This window comes from Rattus norvegicus, chromosome X (genome assembly GCF_021556685.1).
Source record: "Rattus norvegicus strain SHRSP/BbbUtx chromosome X, alternate assembly SHRSP_T2T, whole genome shotgun sequence".
Lineage (NCBI taxonomy): Eukaryota > Metazoa > Chordata > Mammalia > Rodentia > Muridae > Rattus > Rattus norvegicus.
Genome location: NC_141554.1, coordinates 116,608,899 through 116,630,616, shown reverse-complemented (window position 1 = coordinate 116,630,616; position 21,718 = coordinate 116,608,899). Strand labels below are relative to the sequence as shown.

General features: G+C 36.6%; 2 protein-coding genes across 5 annotated transcripts in view; one reads left to right on the top strand and one right to left on the bottom strand.

Moving 5' to 3' along the window:
• Positions 1-5,561, top strand: part of Trpc5 (transient receptor potential cation channel, subfamily C, member 5) — a 280,812-nt gene extending 275,251 nt beyond the window's left edge. Inside the window, exon 11 of the mRNA NM_080898.3 lies at positions 347-5,561. Within this exon, the coding sequence (NP_543174.1) occupies positions 347-1,039 (693 nt within the window). The 3' untranslated portion in view covers positions 1,040-5,561. The remainder of the gene's footprint in view (positions 1-346) is intronic.
• Alg13 (ALG13, UDP-N-acetylglucosaminyltransferase subunit) overlaps positions 1-21,718 on the bottom strand; it is an 83,194-nt gene that overhangs the window by 16,550 nt on the left and 44,926 nt on the right. For 2 of the 4 annotated variants that reach the window (NM_001447404.1, XM_087598929.1), the window contains 4 exon segments: positions 9,029-9,923; positions 12,476-12,806; positions 14,579-14,619; positions 19,077-19,265. In NM_001447404.1, coding sequence (NP_001434333.1) covers positions 9,667-9,923; positions 12,476-12,806; positions 14,579-14,619; positions 19,077-19,265 — 818 coding nt within the window. In that variant the 3' untranslated portion in view covers positions 9,029-9,666. 4 annotated transcript variants of the gene reach the window in all.

The following is a 21,718-nucleotide window of genomic DNA, read 5'->3' as shown; positions in this document are numbered from 1 at the left end:
TTACAGGTGGCTGTGAGATGCCACATGGGTGCTGGGAATTGAACCCAGGTCATCTGGAAGATCAGCCAGTGCTCTTAACCGCTAAGCTATTTCTCCAGCCGAGTTACCTAGTTATTATTAGTTCATGCGCTTGTCCAGACGTTCTGAAATCAACCTTACTCACTGTGCCATTTTTCCAATTATGACAGAATAGTCTTTCTGTGCTTGACTAATGGAAGATCTTAAAAGTATAATGTATGCCTTATGATTTATTACTAGGTACAACTTAGCCTATCCAAAATTCTGAGTGTCTTCTTTAAACTAAAGACTACTTTTCTGATAAAACATGTCTCCTCTCTTTTGCTAGGAATTAAAGCAGGACATTTCCAGCTTTCGATACGAAGTACTTGACCTCTTGGGAAATAGAAAACATCCAAGAAGAAGCTTTTCCACTAGCAGCGCTGAATTCTCTCAAAGGGATGATACCAATGATGGCAGTGGTGGGGCTCGGGCCAAATCTAAGAGTGTCTCTTTCAATTTAGGCTGCAAGAAAAAGGCCTGCCAGGGAGCACCTCTCATCAGAACCATGCCAAGAGCTAGTGGTGCCCAAGGAAAGCCGAAAGCTGAGTCGTCAGGCAAACGGTCCTTCATGGGTCCCTCTTTCAAGAAACTGGGTCTCCTGTTCTCCAAGTTTAATGGTCAGACCTCTGAACCTACTTCGGAGCCAATGTACACAATCTCTGATGGCATCGCACAGCAGCACTCTATGTGGCAGGACATCAGATATTCTCAGATGGAGAAAGGGAAGGCAGAGGCCTGTTCGCAAAGTGAGATGAACCTCAGTGAGGTAGAGTTAGGTGAAATCCGGGGTGCTGCTCGGAGCAGTGAATGCCCCCTAGCCTGTTCCAGCTCTCTTCACTGTGCATCCGGCATCTGCTCCTCAAATTCGAAACTTTTAGACTCATCAGAGGACGTATTTGAAACTTGGGGAGAGGCCTGTGACTTGCTCATGCACAAATGGGGTGATGGACAGGAAGAACAAGTTACAACTCGGCTCTAAGTCAAATCCCCATCATCTATTCTGGAATTCAAGAGAAAAAATTTGTAATTTCTCAAAGGTGACCCCAAATATGATTCCCTCCCTGTCCCCCCTCCAAGGAGTGAAGCTATTACTTTCCGTCTTTTCTAGCCATTCTTGTTTTGTTTCACTGTTAATATCATTTGTGTTTTGTATCTATAAATACTAAATCCATCTCAAAAGCAACTGAAGGGGTACGGCCCCTAATCAGCAGAGGTGCGGTCGGGTGCTTTAACCCCTTTGCTTTGCTCACCCCTGCCTCCTTGAAGCTCCAGGTGCCACTTTGCTACAATAGCTACCGCATAGATTCCTGACTTGCCTCAGGATCTCACACCCATCTCCCCACAGAGCTGAGGGATATGGTCAGCAATCCCTACCAGCTATCAGATAAGGCAAATCAACCTGCCTGTCTTCGTTGCTCTTCAGTGCTTACACGCTGCCCATGCTGGTTCGATGAACAGCATTAAAGGGAGACTAGACTCCAAAGAATTGTCAGCTTGAGGTTTCTAGGTAGAACAGGCCTTTCTGTTTTGTTTATAAACACTACAACTTCTAACTGTGGGGACTGTTGAGGTTTTGTTTCGTAAATGTGTGTTAGTTTAATGTGTGGCAATGAGATATTTATTCTACAGTGCGTACCACATCTAGTAAGTTAGCTAATTTCCTCCCCTGTGTTTGTATATTTCAGTTAACGTACCATACTTCAAAATTAGTATTTAGGATGTGTACTTTTTTCAAAAAAAATCTTTTACTGTACTTTAACCAACAGTTACTATATCTCATACGCTGGCAAGAAAAAAACAATTAGCTGGTATATTTATAGGGTCCTATCTACTGTGGATAGTTTTAATCATCATTGATATAAAAGCATTTCTAAGATTCAAGACTGGATCTGAAATATTTTTTATCAGAAAAATGACATTTTATTGAGGTGTTAAAACTTGGGGAGAAAATGCACCTCAATTTAATTGCTTTCTGGAAAGAAAACCCAACAGATACAAATTTAGGTTCAGATAACCTAATTCAGGTTGCAGCTACAGTAGCAACTGGGGGATAGTGGGAACTGCATGTGTGAACTGTTGGAAATATAACATAATAATCCTAGTGGATATGTACAACTATACTTGTGGTCTAAGTTCTGCCTTCAAAGAAAGCTGCATTTATACATCCAAATTCTTTCCCATACACAAGGAGTACTTAATCAAAATGTAAGTTAAAAATGAAGCTAGTGAGCATGCGGTCATCATCTAAGATGATGACCACCAGAGAGCCACCAAACAACAGCTGAGCAAACATGGGTTTACCAACATATGCTTGGCTCGTAGAGATTAACAATGTATATGGCAGAGAAGTTAAAAGGTTGTTGAGCACCACCTGGTCTTTGTAAGGTCCCCTCATGTGTGATGTCTGCTGGAGGAGAAGTGAGGAACTGTTAAACAATGTAAACGTGTCTGTAAAGCTTGCTTTTGACAGTGTAGTTTTCGTTAAAACTGATTTTCCATCTCTATCCAGTAAAAGTATTTCATATAGAGATGAGCCAAATTAGGGGCAAGCCAGGCAACAAGTGCTGCTGGATATAACTCAGATACTCACAAAAAGGAATTAGGAGAGTAAGAGCCATCAGCATCCATCTGGCTGGCAAGGGTTTGTTGCAAATTAATCAGAGTCCTATTGGAAGTGCTCATTTATTTAAATCAAACTGGTGCCCTACTTTACTAAGAGCGACCAACACAGACAGCTTACTTTCTAAAAGTTAGAGTTCTAAAGTCACAATTGCAGCTTTCCCAACTGTAAATTTTATCCTTAATAATAAATGACACTTCAATCCAGGGATGGAGGTGCACGCCTTTAATCCCAGTACTCTGGAGGCAGAGGCAGGCAAATCTGTTTGAGGCCAGCCTATTCTATAGAATGATTTCTAGGACAGCAAGGATTAGACACAGAAACACTGTGTATAAATAAAGGAACAATAAGTAAACTGAGAAATACTGTATAAAACAAACAAACCTAAACTACAATCATAATTCATACCACCAGCAACAAAGCCAACATAAAATATATACTCAGAACATTTTTCTCATCAATATACCAACTATTGGTGATCTAGGCATAATTGTCCTAGTGGTCAGAAAACAGGGTAGCAAGCCATGAAGTCATGCTCCAAAGCAGTCTCTGTCACTTAGGACCTGAAGAGAGGAAGGATACCACAATAGCCAATCTCTGCTACTGAAAGACACCAGTGCCATATTTCCTGGGGAACACATTCCAGTCCAGATCTCCTTCCTCATAGTCATCATCTTTGTGACTCAGGCTCAGGATGTCACTAGCTAGGTTGAGGCCTCATTATGATGAAGGCTGAAACTCAGTACCACGTTGGTGATAGCAACATTTTTTAACTTTAAGCTAATACCCAGTAGGAGAAAGACATCTTCCTACCCTGTTAATCAGTTACTGTTTAAAAACATTTCAGGGATGGAGAACTTTAACAGTCAGCTCTAAGTTCTGTTTGCAGTTCCATTTTTAAAAGGAGGCTGGAGAGATGGCTCGATGCTTAAAGGCATGCACTGTAACAAAAGACCCAGATTCTCTTCCCAGCAACCACGTGGCAGCTCGATCTGTCTGCACCTCCAGTTCCAGGGCCTCTGACCGTGCTGTTATCCTTTTCTGTGGACAGACTTCCTGGGATACGGTAAAGAACTGCTGAAATTAGTAGCCCCAAGAGCATCCTCTGCATACCTGTTAAACAAGAGCTGTCCAATTCAGCTTTTCTACTTTTGAGGGCAGAAGATACTCAGACCAGAAAAAGCTAACAAACCCAAGGAATAGAATATATACACTTTGGCAAAAGAAAATCTGCATTGATTTATTGTATACTTAAGACATTCTAATTCATAACGCTGCCATGCCAGCTAAGCAGCTCCTTAGTATGCTGTTTGGTGGTTAGGAGAAGGTCTTAGTAGGTGGCTTTGGAGTTTTACTTTTAGAAAATGGGATGTTGAAGAAACAGAAGGATTAAATGTTACTGATATAGGCAACAAGCTCATCTTCAAGTTCAGAATTGATTTTTTGCAACTTAAAATCAACTTTCAATGTGCTTAGAGTAGTGGCAGCTTTAAGGATAAGTTTAAGACCTCCTAGAGAAATTTAAAAGGACAACATACTTAAGTAGAGACCTTCTACTGATTAGGGAACAATCAAAATTTAGCCCCTGAAATCCTTAAGTTTAAACAGCAAATTCCATCAAGAGTCCCAATGGCCCAAGTTCTAAACAAACTGACAGCTGTCTCTCTAAATCCTCAGTGATCCAGAAGATACATTTTATCATGTACAGGTGCTGGGAAGTAGGCTGTTAGCAGGATTAACAGGACAAATTAATTTTTTTAAAGCCCTCAAGATTCTACAGAAAAATGGAGGGGACAGTTTTGGACTGGACATGCATAGTATCAGATGTAGTGAGATGGGGCTCAAATAGAAAGACAAGGCAGCTAGCTGAATTCTCAAGCCATCCGAAAGTTCTATGATCAAAGTAGAAGATCGAATCATTTTATTGACAATACAGCCTCATCATATCACTGTACACAATGAAGGCAGTTACCTGTATTCATTAAGAGTGACAACTATAACTGACATATTGTGGAAGAAGCAGTCAGAATTTAAAGTTTTCATGACCACTAGAACCAATGTCAGTGCAGGTTCACAAGGAAAGTTCTAAACCCAGGCTGTCAACTGCATTAGTTTACTTAATGTTAAAGGAAATAATTTCATAAAGTACTAACTTCAGATTTACCTATTTGAATTCCCCCTTTAAACCCAATATGGCCATGGTCTCATTTCAATGGCACAACTGTTACAGACCTTGTCTGAGATCATTTCAGTTCAGATAAAACTAAATACAACTATCCCCAGAGAAAATACATGAATTGTTTTTATTCTTTCATGTACACACTAGGGGTACTATTCAAGGAGAAATACTTAACTTAAGGATTCTATTTCTTCACGATTTTACTAGAGGAGGATAAGAAGTTTCTTTCTAGTTAGTAATTGCTATTTGGAGCTACAGCTTAACAGTTGATAGGAAAGAAAAACTAGAAAACAGAGGCTATGCTTATCAAATTTTCTCAACGTAGACCCTCACACATCGGCATACAATGGATGTTTGTTAAAACTAAGGTTAAAATTGTATCTCCTGAGCTTAATTTGTGAAAAGGAAAACTTCAGTGTTTGTGTAAATGGCATTTTGGCTCTATGGATTATTTTAAAAGCTAAAAGCCCGAGTAACTACTTTTATCTAAATATTTTCTGTAAGAAGTGCAAAGTTAGTGTCAACTTGAAATGTGTGAAAAACAATCTTGTATAATAATTTTGTGTGTTTTTAGCTTCAATATGAAGAACAAAGCATTTACTTCCCCTCCCACAAAATGTATGGCTATTTAGAAATAAGATGTTTGTGCCTCCTTTTCCAATGTAACCATTTATACCTATTAATAAATGTTGATGAACAGCATTGGGTTTCAAATGATAATTTAACTTGCAAATACACTGAGAGGTTACTGTAGTTCAAAATATTCTGAGAAGTCTGACTGAGAATCAACATCTCAATTTCTATAGTTCCTATGTAAAAAGATTTTACTAGTAAGGGCTGAAATAGGAAAACATACTGGTTCATTCACCTCAATTTTAACTACAAACTTGGACTACGTACTTCAAAAGAGTTTTACCCAGAGCTATGAATATACTTGATAAGTACTCAATTAACTATCTGATAGACTTCCTTAATCCTCTAGATGTTTTAGCAAGATCTATTTGAACATTATGACAAGCACTCTAAATTTAACACCTTATAAATTTATTTTCTTTGAAAAAAAAAAAACAATTTTACTTGTATGAGTAGTACACTGTCCTTGTCTTTAGACACACCAGAAGAGGGCATCAGATCCCATTACAGATGGTCGTGAGCCACCATGTGGTTGCTGGGAATTGAACTCAGGACCTCTGGAAGAGCAGTCAGTGTTCTTAACTGCTGAGCCATCTCTCCAGCCCATAAATTTAGTTTTCAATATTTAAGACTTTTTAAATGAAAAAAAAAACATACTATATACTTCGATGTTTCCCCCTCACCCTCACCCAATTGCCCTGAGATACATCCCTGAACCTTACCCAATTTTATGTTCTTTCTGTCTTTAAACGAAAGACAAAAAATAAAAATAAAAACATTAAACACACTGAACTTTTACTAACTTCAGAAGCAAGCACCATATGGCCAGTTATCATGGCATTCTTATAAAAATTCTCTAGCACAAGGCTAAAGTAGATAACAGTATAGTGGACCTAAGCTTTAAGGATTAATCACTCCAAAGTGGTTTAAAAACACATTAGGTACCTAAACTCATGAAACTACATTTCCCACATGTTCCTGACAAGTCTTATAAGGAAAACTGATTTCGATAGTTTCAGCTAAAAGACATGTATTCTAAATCAAGTTGCTTCTACTGAAACTCAATATTCTATAAACTGGGAGTGGGTGGGAACTAGGAGATTGCCTTTCACTACACATTAGTTCTTTTACATTCATCAACTTTTATTGTAAGAAGAAATATAAAATGCTTCAAAGATGTCATGTAAAATGGACTAAATCTGTCCCACATTATAAAAAGCCTAGATTCAATTCAAGCTCTACCACCCTCCCCAATGGACCATTTTGTTATTCATGTAGATTTACATCTGAATTAGGTTTTGAAAGTCTGGTATTCACATTAAAATATAATTTGTTTGTTTATATTTCATTTCCAAAGATAATTAAATGGTTATGCCTTGATTATAGACTCTAAGGAAATGAAAGAGGTTTTAAATTCACAAGTCTTGAATTTCAACAGTAAAATAGATTCAATATTTTCATCTGCTCTTAATCAAGGCAGAGAGCCACAGTTAGTTTTGAGAATATACACAGCCTAAAATGCATTATTTTTCTTGCTATGGAAATTACTTAGATTTCTACCTTTAGTATGACCAGATTTTATCAGGAGTCTCAAACCAGCCATAGAACCTTCATATCCCCTCACAATATTTTCACGTTGCTATTTGGTTAACAATACAGAAAAGACAGGGTTCGGTTTTGAAGTGTCAATGACAACTAAAGAGGTAATATGCAAAATGTGAGGCTTGAGAGCTTGGTCAGCAAAGTACTTGTTCCAGGACCTTGAGGATCTGCCTTTCTCAAGCACCCACGTAAAGAGCCAGGCATGGTTGTGTACATTTCCGTTTCCAGTCCTGGGAAGATAGAAGCAGATGGCTTCTTGGGGCTTGCTGGCTAGCCAGACTAGCCTAACTGTGGAATCCCAGGTGCCAGCTTCTGAGGACTAATATTAGAGGTTATATTCAAGTGAATGTGGATATATATAAACACCCATAACCCCCTAAATATGTAGCCTGCCCGTGCTTCTGTTTTTGTCTTTGGAGTTTATCAAATGACTTGCTTTCTTCATTCAGTAAGTTCTCCAGACTTGTGCAGCAATTCTCGTTACCCTAACCTGCTCCACCGTAACACGAATAAAAAACCGTCAGGAATACAAAGGCAGTATGTGTTTAAAGTTAACAAATACTGTATACATAATTTAATAACAAGACAAACTCATTACACAATGGTTTACATTTTTTAAGGATAATCATCAAATTATGCTGCATAAATTGGTAATGGAATATAAGGCAAGGCAACAACTTCTAAGTTTGAAGTAATAAAAGCATCCAAGAAAAAACTTTGCCAGAAGTTGTGTGCCTCAAAACCCGTGAAATCCCAGACCCATGTTCTCAAACAAGATGTATCACTACAAGGGTTGGGGATTTAGCTCAGTGGTAGAGCGATTGCCTAGCAAGCACAAGGCCCTGGGTTCGGTCCCCAGCTCCAAAAAAAAAAAAAGAAAAGAAAAGAAAAAAGAAAAAAAAAGATGTATCAATACATTCTACAACACTCTTTATGGACTCCTTAGTGAACCAGTGACAGATGAATCCACTTGCTATGAGTTATGAAGTTTAGAAATGTTGGGACATACATTCAAACGTGGCAGAGAATGGTTACTTTTTTATGTAGCACAAAGTAACCATTCTGACATTTGAAATGTTATTTATATACATGTTTTGTTGCAACCAAAGGTTATGTTTTGTTGCTATGTGTCTAATGAGCAAAGTCCTTGGAACAAACTAAGCCCCAGAGGACTGGGTCGATAGAAAACTTGTTTGGATACACAAAAGGCAGAAGGGTAAAAGAGATGATGAAATGTGTCTCACAGAGAGGCAGAGACAAGCATGCTTTAGAGAAGACAGTACAAGCGAGTGCTAAGACATGACAAATGTAGATTTACAAAAACTAGAGTAAATAGCCTAAGTTTCATGAGAAAGTTAAAAGAAATAACAGAAAAAAAAAGTCATGCTCCAAAGTGTGTCTATTGTTCTCTTAGCCCATATGTTTAAAATCTGTTTTACAAGACCTTCAATAAACCTTGACTCTGCATTAAAAATAGCAGGGTTGAGAAAGGGAAGAAAGACAAAAGAACGTATGTGCTGTGAAAGCAAGAAGCATACTATTGAGGTGGGAGAGTACCCAGGTCAGAGACAGCAGAGGACAGAAGAGAAGAAGCAAATTACAAGGACCAACAAAAATAAATTATGTTTGAAAATGCCATGAAGAAACTCAATACTTACCAAGCTAACTAAAATAATTAACTTTTTTAATTAAAAAATTAAAAAAAACACTAAAATACAACCTGAATAGGAATATTCTCAGGAGAAAAGAACAAGAAATACTCAGTACGAACTGCAATGGGGAGGAAATCAAATAGCATTTCAAGTGGCCTAACAACTACTCATCACCAATTCAAGCTATAAATTCACTCTTTTGTAACCACAATGTCAGGGGAAACATGTTGAAACAATCAAACATCTGGTACTCTCTTTGTTGCAAAAAGAAAACTCCACTCATTTTGGCAATTTTAAATGCTAGTTTTTATTTACTGCAAATTGTGCAAAGGATACTGTAATACTGTGCAGTAGGACAGTTCTGTAAATCCAGTATTAAACAATACCATATGGTGAGAAATGGAAAGCAGAACACCATGTGCCTTCAAAACTGCTTAATATCAGATTGCAATTCAGTTCTGACAATTCTGAAAGAAACCTGAAAAGGTCTCATTTAATATAAACAAATACCCAGGAGCACAGGCTGAATGCTTTGTCTCTTAAATGTTTTGAAAAATGGAAATCACACTAACTTTAAATAATTGATTAAGATGTATCATATAAGAAAATAGCTTCTATGTTTTCCTTCCTTTTATCAATTGGCACCATCAGTTAATACAATTTTAATAAGCTAGCTAACAGGAAGCTGCCTCCAATGAACTTGCCCATTATAGGGACCAGTGGTACATTCATTGCAATTTTCTTATTCATAACAAAAAGTAGTATGTCTTTGTTTTAAAGAAATATTTTACTTCAAAAGTAAAATAATTTTAAAGATAGAGTGAACATTCTTTTCAACTAAACCACTTAAGAACTAATGTAAGACATTTATGAACCATAACAGTAAAAATGGCAGCAAAAGTATTTGATGTTGCCAAATCTTAATTCTGAGGTGTATACTGAGGTGAGTTAGGTAGAATCATATAGCCAATTGGCCCGGGATTTATAGCACCATGGATTTGTGTAGAAGCACCATATGCTGCACCAACTGGATGCCACATGGCAATACTGGAATAATCTGATGCAACAGGCATGTAGGAATCAAAACCTGACAAAGGAGATCCATAGGGATCTGCCATTACTGGATAGTAGACTGCTCCTTGAGGGACAGGTACAGCATCAGCAATGGGAAAAGTATCTGAAAGGAAGAAGAGATATAGTATATAACTCTCCTATAAAATTTCACTAAATGTGAACGAATATTCTGGCATGAAAAAGTAAATGTATCATTAATTGTCAAAAAGACACCAGGGCATGCCAGCAAGACTACTCAACAGGTAGGGGCACTTGCGGCCAACTGACATTGACTCCAGTAACCTACAGAGTAGAAAGAGAAAACTGACTCCTTCCTTGGGTTGTCCTGAGTGCTACATGTGAAACCATGGTGTGTACATGCAGAGTCAAACACATTTACACACACACACACACACAAACACACACACACACACATCTAATTAAAATATTTTTTAAAGTTCACAGAGACATTTATATGCATTTGCTGCTCTTCCAGAGAGCCTGGATTCAATGCCCAACACCTACGTGGTGGCGCATAACCATCTGTAACCGCAGTTCATGAGGATCCACCAACACCCTCTTCTGAACTCTTCAGGCAAAATGACCATACACACAAAAATAAATTTTGAAAAATCTAAGTAACTGCCAAGTATGAATATTTTAATTCTGGGTTGTTTTTGTTGTTCTTTTGATTCAAAGTCTCTCTACATAGCCCTGGTTATCCTGGAATTCGCTCTGTAGACCAGGCTGGCCTTGAACTCAGTAATCTGCCTGCCTCTGTCTCCTGAGTTCTGGGATTAAAGAAGTGTGCCACCATTAAAGTAGTGTTCTGGCATGAACATTTTAGATATAAAGAATATTATTTACAAGAGCTTAGCATAAGAGGGTCTAACTTCCAAATTAAAAAGTATCAAAATATGTGTTTATACATACAAATAAATCAGACGTCAGTAACATCTGTTGGTAACTCGAAATTCAATACTTTCAGTGAGTTAAAAGATGACATAAAAAACATTTCTTGAACTCATTGAAAGTTTCAGAACACTGGGGAAGCTGTTAAAAGCTCTTGATTACAAGCTCACATTTGTAAAAGCTCCAATTTTTATTTCAAATCTAGAATTTTCTTTCACTGTAAAACTTGCTTTCTTCTCCTCATGACAGGCCCACATTCTCATGTGAAAAAATGTTGGTCAGGCCAACAGTATTTGTCTATCATTCTTTCAAGTTAAAAAATATGTTGTGTTAGCAGTCTACTAATAACTCAATAAAACCAATAATTTTCCTTAAGTTAATATGGAAACTTTCCTATTGTTGTGGCATACACAGCAGGACTTGCCAAAGGAGGAAACAGGAGGATCTTGAGAGTTTGAGACCTTATTTTAAAATGATGGAATATACCTTTTTAATCCCAGCACTTAAGGCAGAGAGGGAGGCAGGCACAGATCTCTGTAAGTTCAAGGCCAGCCTGGTCTACAAAGTTAGTTTCAGGAAAGCCAGCATTATTATTACACGGTTAAACACTGTCTCAAAAAACCAAAATAAGCATAAAAATCCTCAGCTTTGCATTTAAAAGAGACTGAAGAGATGGCTCAGCAGTTCTGGGCATTGGCTGCTCTGCGCTTCTAGAGGCCATGAGTTCTATTACAACTTTCTATAATGGGATCTAATGCCATCTTCTGGTGTACAGGCCTATATGTAGACATTAATATCATAAAATACATAAACAAACCCTTAAAAAAAATCAAACTTCATTTATAAAGTGTTTTTATGAGTAGCTCCTGTATTTATCATGAAGAAAAGGAAATATGATTAGCAAGAAAAAAACAAACAAAAAATCCTCAATACTATACAGAGTATAGCACTAATGAGCATACTGCTCTACTAGCACATTGTGGGGCCAGTGCCAAGATATGGTGCCAGCAGTACCTTGAATGCAAATGACATAACGTCAATGTGGTAGTTTAAATAAGAATGCTCCCCATGTGGTTATATATTTGAATAGTTGGTAGAACTATTTGGGAAGGATTAGGAGGTGTACCCATGTTGGAGGAGGGATGTCAGTGGGGTGGGATGGGGTGGGCTTTGAGATTTCAAAAGCCCAGGCCATTTCCAGTTAAAGCTCTTTAGAGCTAGTACACTTCCCTCCCCCTCACTTGCACATTCCCTCCCTCTCATTCAGCAAACACAACTCAGCCCACCTCATGCTTGTGTTATCAGATGCCATTCATGTCTGCCTTACTGTCATGCTCCCTACCACGATGTTCAAGCACTAACGCTCTAGAACTGTGAGCAAGCTCCCAATAAACTCTTTCTTCTCTAAGTTGCCTTGGTCATGGTGTCTCTTCACAATAAAAAAGTAACTGAGAAAGTCAAAGAATGAAATGGAGTGTAACTTGGTGGCAGAACACTTGCATAAAATGTATGAGGCCCTGTCTATAATCCCCAGTAGCGCAGAGACAGAACAAATAAAATCTTTGCAGTGTTTGGAATACTACTGGCCTCCTGCAAGGATCTTTTCAAAGAACCCCAAGGATCACAAAACATCTACATATTACATTTTCAGAACTGATAGTCTAAATGCATATGAACTTATTGAAATATCTGAAGACTATAATTATATTAGGCACAAAAAAAATCCAGCTGAGGTTTTTGCTGGCAATCTCCTTAAATACTCACCATTTGTTGATATATCTGTGTGTGCACCATCTGCTCTTGCCACATCGCTGTACACAGGAGGAACGCTTTGGTCTACCAGGGGTTGCTCAGTACAATCTGGATAACCCTCTCCATGAAGCTGTTGTTGTTGTTGCTGCTGCTGCTGCTGTTGCTGCTGCTGCTGTTGCTGCTGCTGCTGCTGCTGTTGCTGCTGCTGTTGCTGCTGCTGTTGCTGCTGCTGTTGCTGCTGCTGTTGTTGTTGTTGCTGCTGCTGCTGCTGCTGCTGCTGCTGCTGCTGCTGCTGCACATGTGGCATATAGACCATGGAATGCCAATAGTTGTGATGATAGCACTGGAGCAAGAAAAGGTAACAAGTAAAAACTTGCAAAAGTTTCTTATCTATTCTTAAAGTAGGGTAATTTCTCGCTTAAAGAAATCAGGTGTCAATTCTCAGGTGTTATAACTAGAACTTTAAGATCTCTTGCACCACTTATACTTCATATTTATATCTAGGGATGCATTTAGAAAATCATATTAAGGAAATCAAACATAAAAAGTTTTGTGTTCAAACATGTCACTTGTAGCATTATTTTTAAAGTAAAAACTACTACAAACCTATGTATTCAAACATATAGAGCTGTGAAAATTGTTAAGAATCCATTGAAGAATACCACACAAGCAAAAAAGCCATGCTTTTTATGAAATATTTAAAGACAAAAAGTGGTCTGGAGACGTAGCTCAGCAGTTAAGAGCACTGACTACTCTTCCAGACGTCCAGCAACTACACATGGGTTCCCAATCATCTATAACAGGATCCAATGTCCTTTTCTGGCATGCAGTTGTACATACAGAGCACTTACATAAATAAAATACATAAATCTGTAAAAAAGACAAAAACGGGGACTGGGGATTTAGCTCAGTGGTAGAGCGCTTACCTAGGAAGCGCAAGGCCCTGGGTTCGGTCCCCAGCTCCGAAAAAAAGAACCAAAAAAAAAAAAAAAAAACGCTACTCATGTTGAGTTAAATGGTTATAAATTTCATATGATCCATATTTTATACTATATATACTATAATGAACTACTATATATACTAATAATGAACAGTATTAGTTTTTATATAACAAAGTAAAAAACTATTAATTAAGCTGTCTAGTATTTATGTACTAGTATTCTTGTGACATAAAGAGTAGATATTCTTGTAGATGTTATAGTCTTGTGGATTATAAATCAAAGTTTCCAAAAACTCTTAGTACACTTTTAAGAAGATAATATCAGGGTTGGGGATTTAGCTCAGTAGTAGAGCGCTTGCCTAGCAAGCGCAAGGCCCTGGGTTCAGTTCCCAGCTCTGAAAAAAAGAAAAAAAAAGATAATATCAAAGAATAGATACCTACCCCACTCCTCTTAAATGTCTCTTATATAGAAAAGAAAGTTTTCTGCTCATGTCCAAGGTTTCAGGGAAATGATTGCAATGTACTACACCAACTACTTGAACCAAGAGATCAACAGTTTAATATCATTTGCTAAATATTCATCTGCATCATTCTTTGTCGGGAAATATGCTATATACTGTTATAGTTTATATTAGTTACAAGTGAAGTGTATTTAAGAGGGAAAATGATCCCAATTCCACAAAGCAAAACACCTATCAACGGTATCAAGATGTATGCTAATACCTACATGTCTCAAACTCAGGGAAGAATTTGGCAAGAATCCAAAGTTGGTGCTTTAAAAAGTTATTTCAATATCTTTGAACTAGGTCTGATTAATTTCACATAAATTATAGAAATCTCTATAAGCTATTAAAAGCAAACAGTAAAGAATTCATTCTGAGTATATAACACTGAAGGGCTGGTATATAATGTTAAATATGAAGCCTAATCTAATATATATGATATTGTGCTGTTTAAAACCCAGTCCCCATTCTCTTATTTAACAGTATTTTATAATAACCAAAGTGAATCATGCTAATGTATAAGACCGACATAATCTTCAGAGACCTCTTGAGAGTAACAAGACCTTGTAGACATTCACAGTATTCTTGGCTTTTAAAGTTCAGGAGTCTTGATTTCTTAAAACATTATCATTTGAATAGAATTTAGCAAAAATAATTTTATATTATCCCTACCTGCAATCCCAGATTGAAATAGTACTGCAAAACTTTTGTATCTAAAACAAAAAAAATGTATGAGACTGACATAAGCAATTTGAATTATCACTTAAAAGCTATATAGACACAGTCACCTCACACACTATCACTACTCTCAAGGGTTTTAAAGGACTTTTTTCACTTGGCATAGCTAAGATTATTTTGAGACAAGGTTTTTAATCACCCAATACAAGTATCATTTCTTACTATTAGACAGATGTTACTAGAATTCCATTCTGTTACTACTAAGCTAGAAAAGACATTTTCTTGCTTGTTTCAAGATGGAAATTTCACTACAACCATACCTCAGTGACTAGCACTACTACATTGTACAAAGCGCCGCTCTGCTAAAGCGGAGGAAGGGATGCTCACTGAGAAAGCAGGCAGAATATGTAACAAGTCATCTTGTTGTGATTTATCTTAACACACTCCCACCAGAAGTCTAAGTAAGCAAGGCAGTGCAAATGAGTTAAAGCCTAAGATGATCAAACTTCTCCAACCATAGAACTCAACTCAAATAGTTCATAATTAACCAAAATTAGATGTACAGAAGAGGAAAAGTTCATAGCACTCCTGTTTTGTATGTATTATTTTAATGTTTGGAATGAACCACAAGGCACTGAAAACACTAAATGAGAATTCTACCACTGAGCAAACTCCTCAGCCCCATTCTCAGTATTTGAATTGCAGCCACGAGTGTTTTTAACTGACTGAGACTGACCTGGGTCCACGCCTATTTTTATTATTACTATATCCCAAGTACCACTCACTAACAGATGAATTTCTGGAAAAGGTTTAAGTCAAAGCCTCCCCACGGAAATACATTTTTTGCCATGTTGTAGGAATCATTTTATGTTAATATATAGGGATATAAAACCAGATGTTCAAGCTAAAGAATATGAGAAAAGCAGGAAGTAAAATTTGTGGTACACACAAACATCACAACAAAAACAAATGTTTATGACAGTATCGCTAACAGTCAAAAGGTAGAATCAACCAAAATCTCCATGAATTGATAGGTAATAAATGTGGCACAAACATAGAGCAATTATTCAACTATAAACAGAGTAAAGTGTTGGTACCTATTATAAGAAAAGGATGAGCCTTAAAGACATGCTATTACTCACAAAGGCCAAGATCTGGAACCAGCCTAAATATGTATTGATAGATGAATAGATAAAAAAAGGGAAAAGTCACATATATACACAATGGTTTTTATTCAGCCATAAAAAATAAAATTATGACAACTATTGGATAGCACTACAGATCATGTGAAATAAGCCAGACTCAGACAAATATTTCCTTTCATATGACTCTACTTTTACATTTTTTGAAATTTTTTTTCCTTTTGGTTTTTCAAGTCAGGGCTTCTCTATGTAGTCCTGGCTTGTCCTGGAACACTCTCATGTAGACCAGGCTGGCCTCAACTCAAGAGATCCACCTGCCTCTACCTCCTGAGTGCTGGGATTAAAGGCATGCACCACCATGCCTGGCTTGGAACCTTTTAAGGGGGTAGTGCCTGTCAGTCATGTATGCCAAGAGTAACATCCTAATGGCAACTGTATTTGATATACTAAAAGGACAAAACTGGAAAATGAAACATCAATGGTATTTGGATGACAAATTACCATATTTTGTCTCATGTGAATCTAGATTTAACTATACATAACTACATGTAAATGTATATAAAACACATAAAAGCAAAAGGGAACTAACTAGAAAAAAGTAACCAGTGGGTACATCAAGTATGAGGAATGATAATGGTAATGTGGTCAAAGTACAATGATTCACAGAAAAAAATGTCATAACGAAATCCATTCTACTACATGGTATGATGATAAAAAAGCTCTTGTTCTAGCCTGACAAAATCCCACATAGAAAAAAAAAAACGGGTACATATGGAATCCCATCACTAGCTTAGGAGCTATTAGCATTGATAGCGTCTAGAAGTAGGAATTTCCTTTAATGATGTGACCTGTGATGGCTGAACACACACCACAACAGACTCCAATCTCAAGAGTATCTGGGCAGCACACACTGGATTCTATGGGAAAAGGGAAACAAGTCACAATTGTGTAGAAAAGGATGGAAGGGAAGAACTTGAGGGGGGTGAGTACGTTCAAAAAATTTTTATGAAAATCTCAAATAGCTTATAAATTTTTAAAAAACAGAACAAACTGGAATATTCAAATAGTAATATAAAAAAAGCACTAATTTAAAGATCATTGAACACTTATGCTCAGTTTCAGGAGCATTCTACAAGTTACACACTGTATTGGCTACATTTATATAAAAATCTTAAGCAGGTAAAAGTACTGTATTGTAAAAAACAAAAAACAAGGAAAAAAACAGACCAGTGATGGTATCTAGGGGAAAATGTGCATGGGCCAAGGGAAAGACAAGGAGGTGACATAAATAAACAAAAATATGTGCTATGTAGGTAGGAAAAAATAAGTCCAAGCCCCAGAAGTCATGTAAAAAGTCCTGGGCACGGTGGTGCACAGTTCTCCCCTTAAGCACTGGAAAAGCTGGGGTAGGAATTGGGTTAGCAAACTGGAGAGCCTAGCCTACTTGCCAGTTCATAGGCAATGAGATCCCATCTCAAGAAAAAAACAATGTCTGAGAAACCACACTGAGGTTGTTTCTCTGGCCTGTACATACACAAATATGGACATACAGAAAAGTATGTTTTTTTAAAAGCAGAAAACTTTAATGAAAAAACAAGTGTGAAAGAATAATAATAATACTTTATAATTTAATTGGAAAAGGGTTACTTACATAGGTAACTTTTGATTTTATGTGTTGTAATCAATTATATCTTTCAATACATGAATACAATGTACAATAATTAAATCACTGTAAAGTAATGAAATATGTTTAAATAAACATATCCCCTACTATATTCATCATTTCCTTTTGGTGAGAACATTCAAAATCTTTTCTTAGTTATTTTGAAATATATGATATATACATCCTATTGTACAAGTATAACACCAAAACATACTTCTCATATATAATAATATATATATAATTCTGTACCTAATGACCAATCTTCCCTTACTTCTATACTCTTCTCAACCTTTAACAATTACAATCTTAGTCTGAATTTCTATGAGATAAGAAGCATGTTTTCACATATCACAAGTAAGTTGAGAGACAGAGTCTTTCTGTACCTGGCTTATTTTATCAAAAACTATGTATGTTCTTTATATTCATTTACAAAGGACAGGATTTTGTCTTTTATGTAGGTGAATAGTATTCCACTGTGTATATATACTCATATTTATTATTATCCATTATGGTTGGGGAGCTCTAATATATACAATTTACCTTTAAAGCCATCAAAAACAAGGTAGGTTAATTTCTAGTCAGAAGGATAAAAGGAACAATGAGCAAATATGTGATAAAACAATGTAGTTGAATATTAAACAACACAATCTTCCTGGCAATTATTAATTTTTTTAAAAAAATTAGCACTGTTTATCTGAGTCTTTTCACAGTAAACTGCTAGAAAATAGAAAACCTGCATTCTTTGATGGATGACTACTACTTGGGCACAAAAGGTTGACAGAATAAAGGACTCAGGATTTAGATATTAGGTTAATTAGGTAGAAACAACAATAATACTTACAAAATATGAAACCAAGAAGAGGAATAAATGTTTGTATTGACTGGTGAAAGACAAGAGGGAAAAGATGAGGAATTTCATTAGAGACCTTTAAGTTTGAAAGTTAAAAAGCTAAGTGAAAATGCCTAGTAAGTCACCAAAATTTCCAAGTAATGCTAAGTAGATTTAGAATAGACTAAGAAGACATACTATATGGAAAAAGATCAAAACAACAGACCTGGAGAAAATCTAGGTGACTAGTTCAGCTGCTGGAAAGAACTCGGAAAAAAAAAGCACAGATCAGAAAAAAATCAGGAAAAGCAAGAAAACTATAATAAGCAAGCTGCTAATGACTTACAATTCTCTTCGAGTAATACAGCTAAACTCGGGCAACAAAAAACTTCCAATGGAAAAAAATCACTGCTGATTGTTTAAGAAAGTAAGAATACAAGGTTTATCTCCAAAGCAGATCAGATGAATAGAAGCTTTCTCTATTTCCTCCAAATTCAGTTGGTATACCAACCAAGTATTAAAAAGGTTAACAATTTCATACACTTCAGGAACGACACAGAAGAAAATGTTTAATATTAAATCCCAATTTAAAATAAAATACTTGAGAAAAAAACAAAGCTACTCATTTGTAAATTTCTTTCGGGAAAGACATGTAGCTACAAAAGAGGAGCAGAGGAAGAGTCATGACTCGATCCAACTATCTACTAGTCATCTATGCAGAAGATACTTGCAGTTGCTCCCTTTGTTAGTCACCTTGAATTATATCCTCAAATTACTCTCATTTGGTTCTGTACCCATCAACCACGTGGAAGCCATCTCAAGTCTAAATAACCCGGATCAAATCTCAAAATAAACTACCTTGGGGGAGATCACTTCCACTTGGATCATAGGAATAAGGCGGCGGCGGTGGTGGAAGAGGAAACCCTGAAGCATCTCCTGCTTCAAGAGGAGTGGCAGGAGGAGGAGGCAATGGAGGTGGCAGTGGTAGTGGTGCTGCCACCGGTGTTGCCACTGGTGGTGCTGCTGCTGCTGAAGGCTGAAGATAGGCTAGAGCAATAAAAATAGGAAAATTATTAGGGATAGGATGGCAATAATTAACAAAGAAATAAAACAAGAAATAGCAATGCACAGCTATTGTCCCTTATAAGTAGTAGCTGACCTGCTTTTTTTTTCATCCCCAGTATAATCACAGAACACTGAATTCTCATGGATTGACTTAAAAACAAACACTTGGAGGGAGGTTGGTTACCCAGTGCAAATTCAAAGATGTTTCCAGCAACCTATCACTCTGGGTCAAATCATTAAGACAGAAGTCAAGAAACAAAATTGAACACAATAGAGATTTTAACAACCTTACACATTCTCCTGGCACCTTCGGGAGAACATAAGCAATTTTAAATCATGAATTTCCAGTTTTAAGGAGACACAAAATCTAAAAAATGGGCTAAATACAATATTTTATCCCTGTAATGTCCTATATTCATTACTAACTTTATTTAAAATTATACATCTAGGAGTTTCAGTTTTAATACAAAGTTAAAATGTATTTGTTTGCATATTAAACCCCTAGGATAATAAACTGTTTCCAACCTAGTAAAAATAGCTATATTCATGTAATATATTACTTAAAATGTGATATTTTGACAGATGTTAAATAACACAACCCTTGGAATTTAACTAGAAAATTTTAGTCAATTTTTAAAATGATGTACTAAACTATAAAGTTGTGCTATCTACATGATAATTTTAACACTAAAAGCCATAAACAGTTTCATCTCATTATTCAATATAGCATTAAATTCAGAGCTCTAACACAGAGTTGAGCTTACAAACCACAAGCTGAATTTGTTACTCTGGAAATTTAGCCAGAACAAATATACTTTGCCTTCATTCACAAGCAACACTAATAGTACAACTACATGCTAATAGTAATAGGACATATATCTACAGATGACACCAAAGCAAAAATAAATTCATAAACAGCTTTTCTTTTTGGGGGATGGGAGGGATAAAGAAGCAATCCTCTCTTGATTTAATGTTGCTTACATAAGAGCACACTTGAGAAAAGTGCACAGAACTGGACAAGAGAAGGTGAAATTTATTAAAGCTAAACTACATAAAAAACTTTAACAACTTACATAACTCCTTTGGAGTTGTTTTATATATTAGAAATGTGTGTTTTTATAGTTTTAGCAAAGTCATTTAATTATCACAGTAACTACTAATGCTTGAATGTTTCTGTAAGCATGGCTTTTCCAAAAAAGTTATTTTCCATATCTCTTTTAAACTAATACTCAAAATAAATCATACTAGGTTTTTGGATGTGGAAGAACAAGACTAGCTGCCTAGCTAGGCAAGGCAGAAGGATCTCAAATTCAAGGCCTGCCTGAGCTACAGAGTAAGCTCAGGACCAGCCTAGGCAATATAGTGAGACTTTACTGTAGACTTAAATGTGGAAAGACAGCTAGGGATGGCTTAGGACTAAGTGCTTGAGTAGCACGCACAAGGCCCAAGGTTTAATGGACAGTGCCAAGAAAATGAAATCAGATCAGTTAGCCAGAAACAAATATGAATATGCTCACTAGGTAAAAGCCAACTACTAGACCTAGAGGTAACAAAATAGTCACAAACCCAAGAGAATCAAATTTAAAGAAATTAGAGTGCTATTCTCCTCTAATTGGCATTCCTTATAAATGCGTACTACAATAAACACTTTTTTTTTCCTCTAGTATACAGCCATGGCTAACCTGAAACTAACCTGAAATTCAAGATGGGTAATGTATGTATATATGTGTGTGGGTGTGTGTGGGTGTGTGTGTGGGTGTCTGTGTCTGTGTCTGTGTGTGTGTCTGTGTCTTTCTGAGAGGGGACAGAGAACAACTATCAGTAGTTCGTTCTCTTCTCCCAACTCAGACCACCATGCTTGGTAGAAAACACCTTTACTTAGCCACTGAGCAATCTTAAGAGTCACAGGGTTAAGTATTGTAATGATTCAATCTATCTGAAGTATGAATATCCTTTACTTAGCTGTGATTTCAATTCTTTAAGCTCAGACCTCTGCTGAAAGCAAACAAGCAATGCTTTGCCATATTTAGTGGCAAAGTAGTCAAGCCAGGGTCCCAAAATGACATTTCTAATGAAAGAGTCCCCTCATAATCATTTATTACATGTTCTTGTTCTGAGCACTGTGCAATGCATTTTATCTACAAATAAAACTAACACAGAAAATAAATGTACTGTCTGGCTTAATGATTTAAGACGGTATACTCCCTAGAAGTAAAACTGTCAGCCACTCTAAGAGCCACTTTCAGTTCTGCCTTGTCACAGCCCCTTTCACTTCCACATGATTAACAATAATATTCACTCTAGTACTAATCATTTCAGTATGGTTTTCACCTCAATTTTCCTACCCACAGTTCAAACATTTTTCTAGTATACTACTGCCAAAATTTGAAAAAAAATACCTAATTAATGCATATTGGTGTTCGCCTACATGTGTC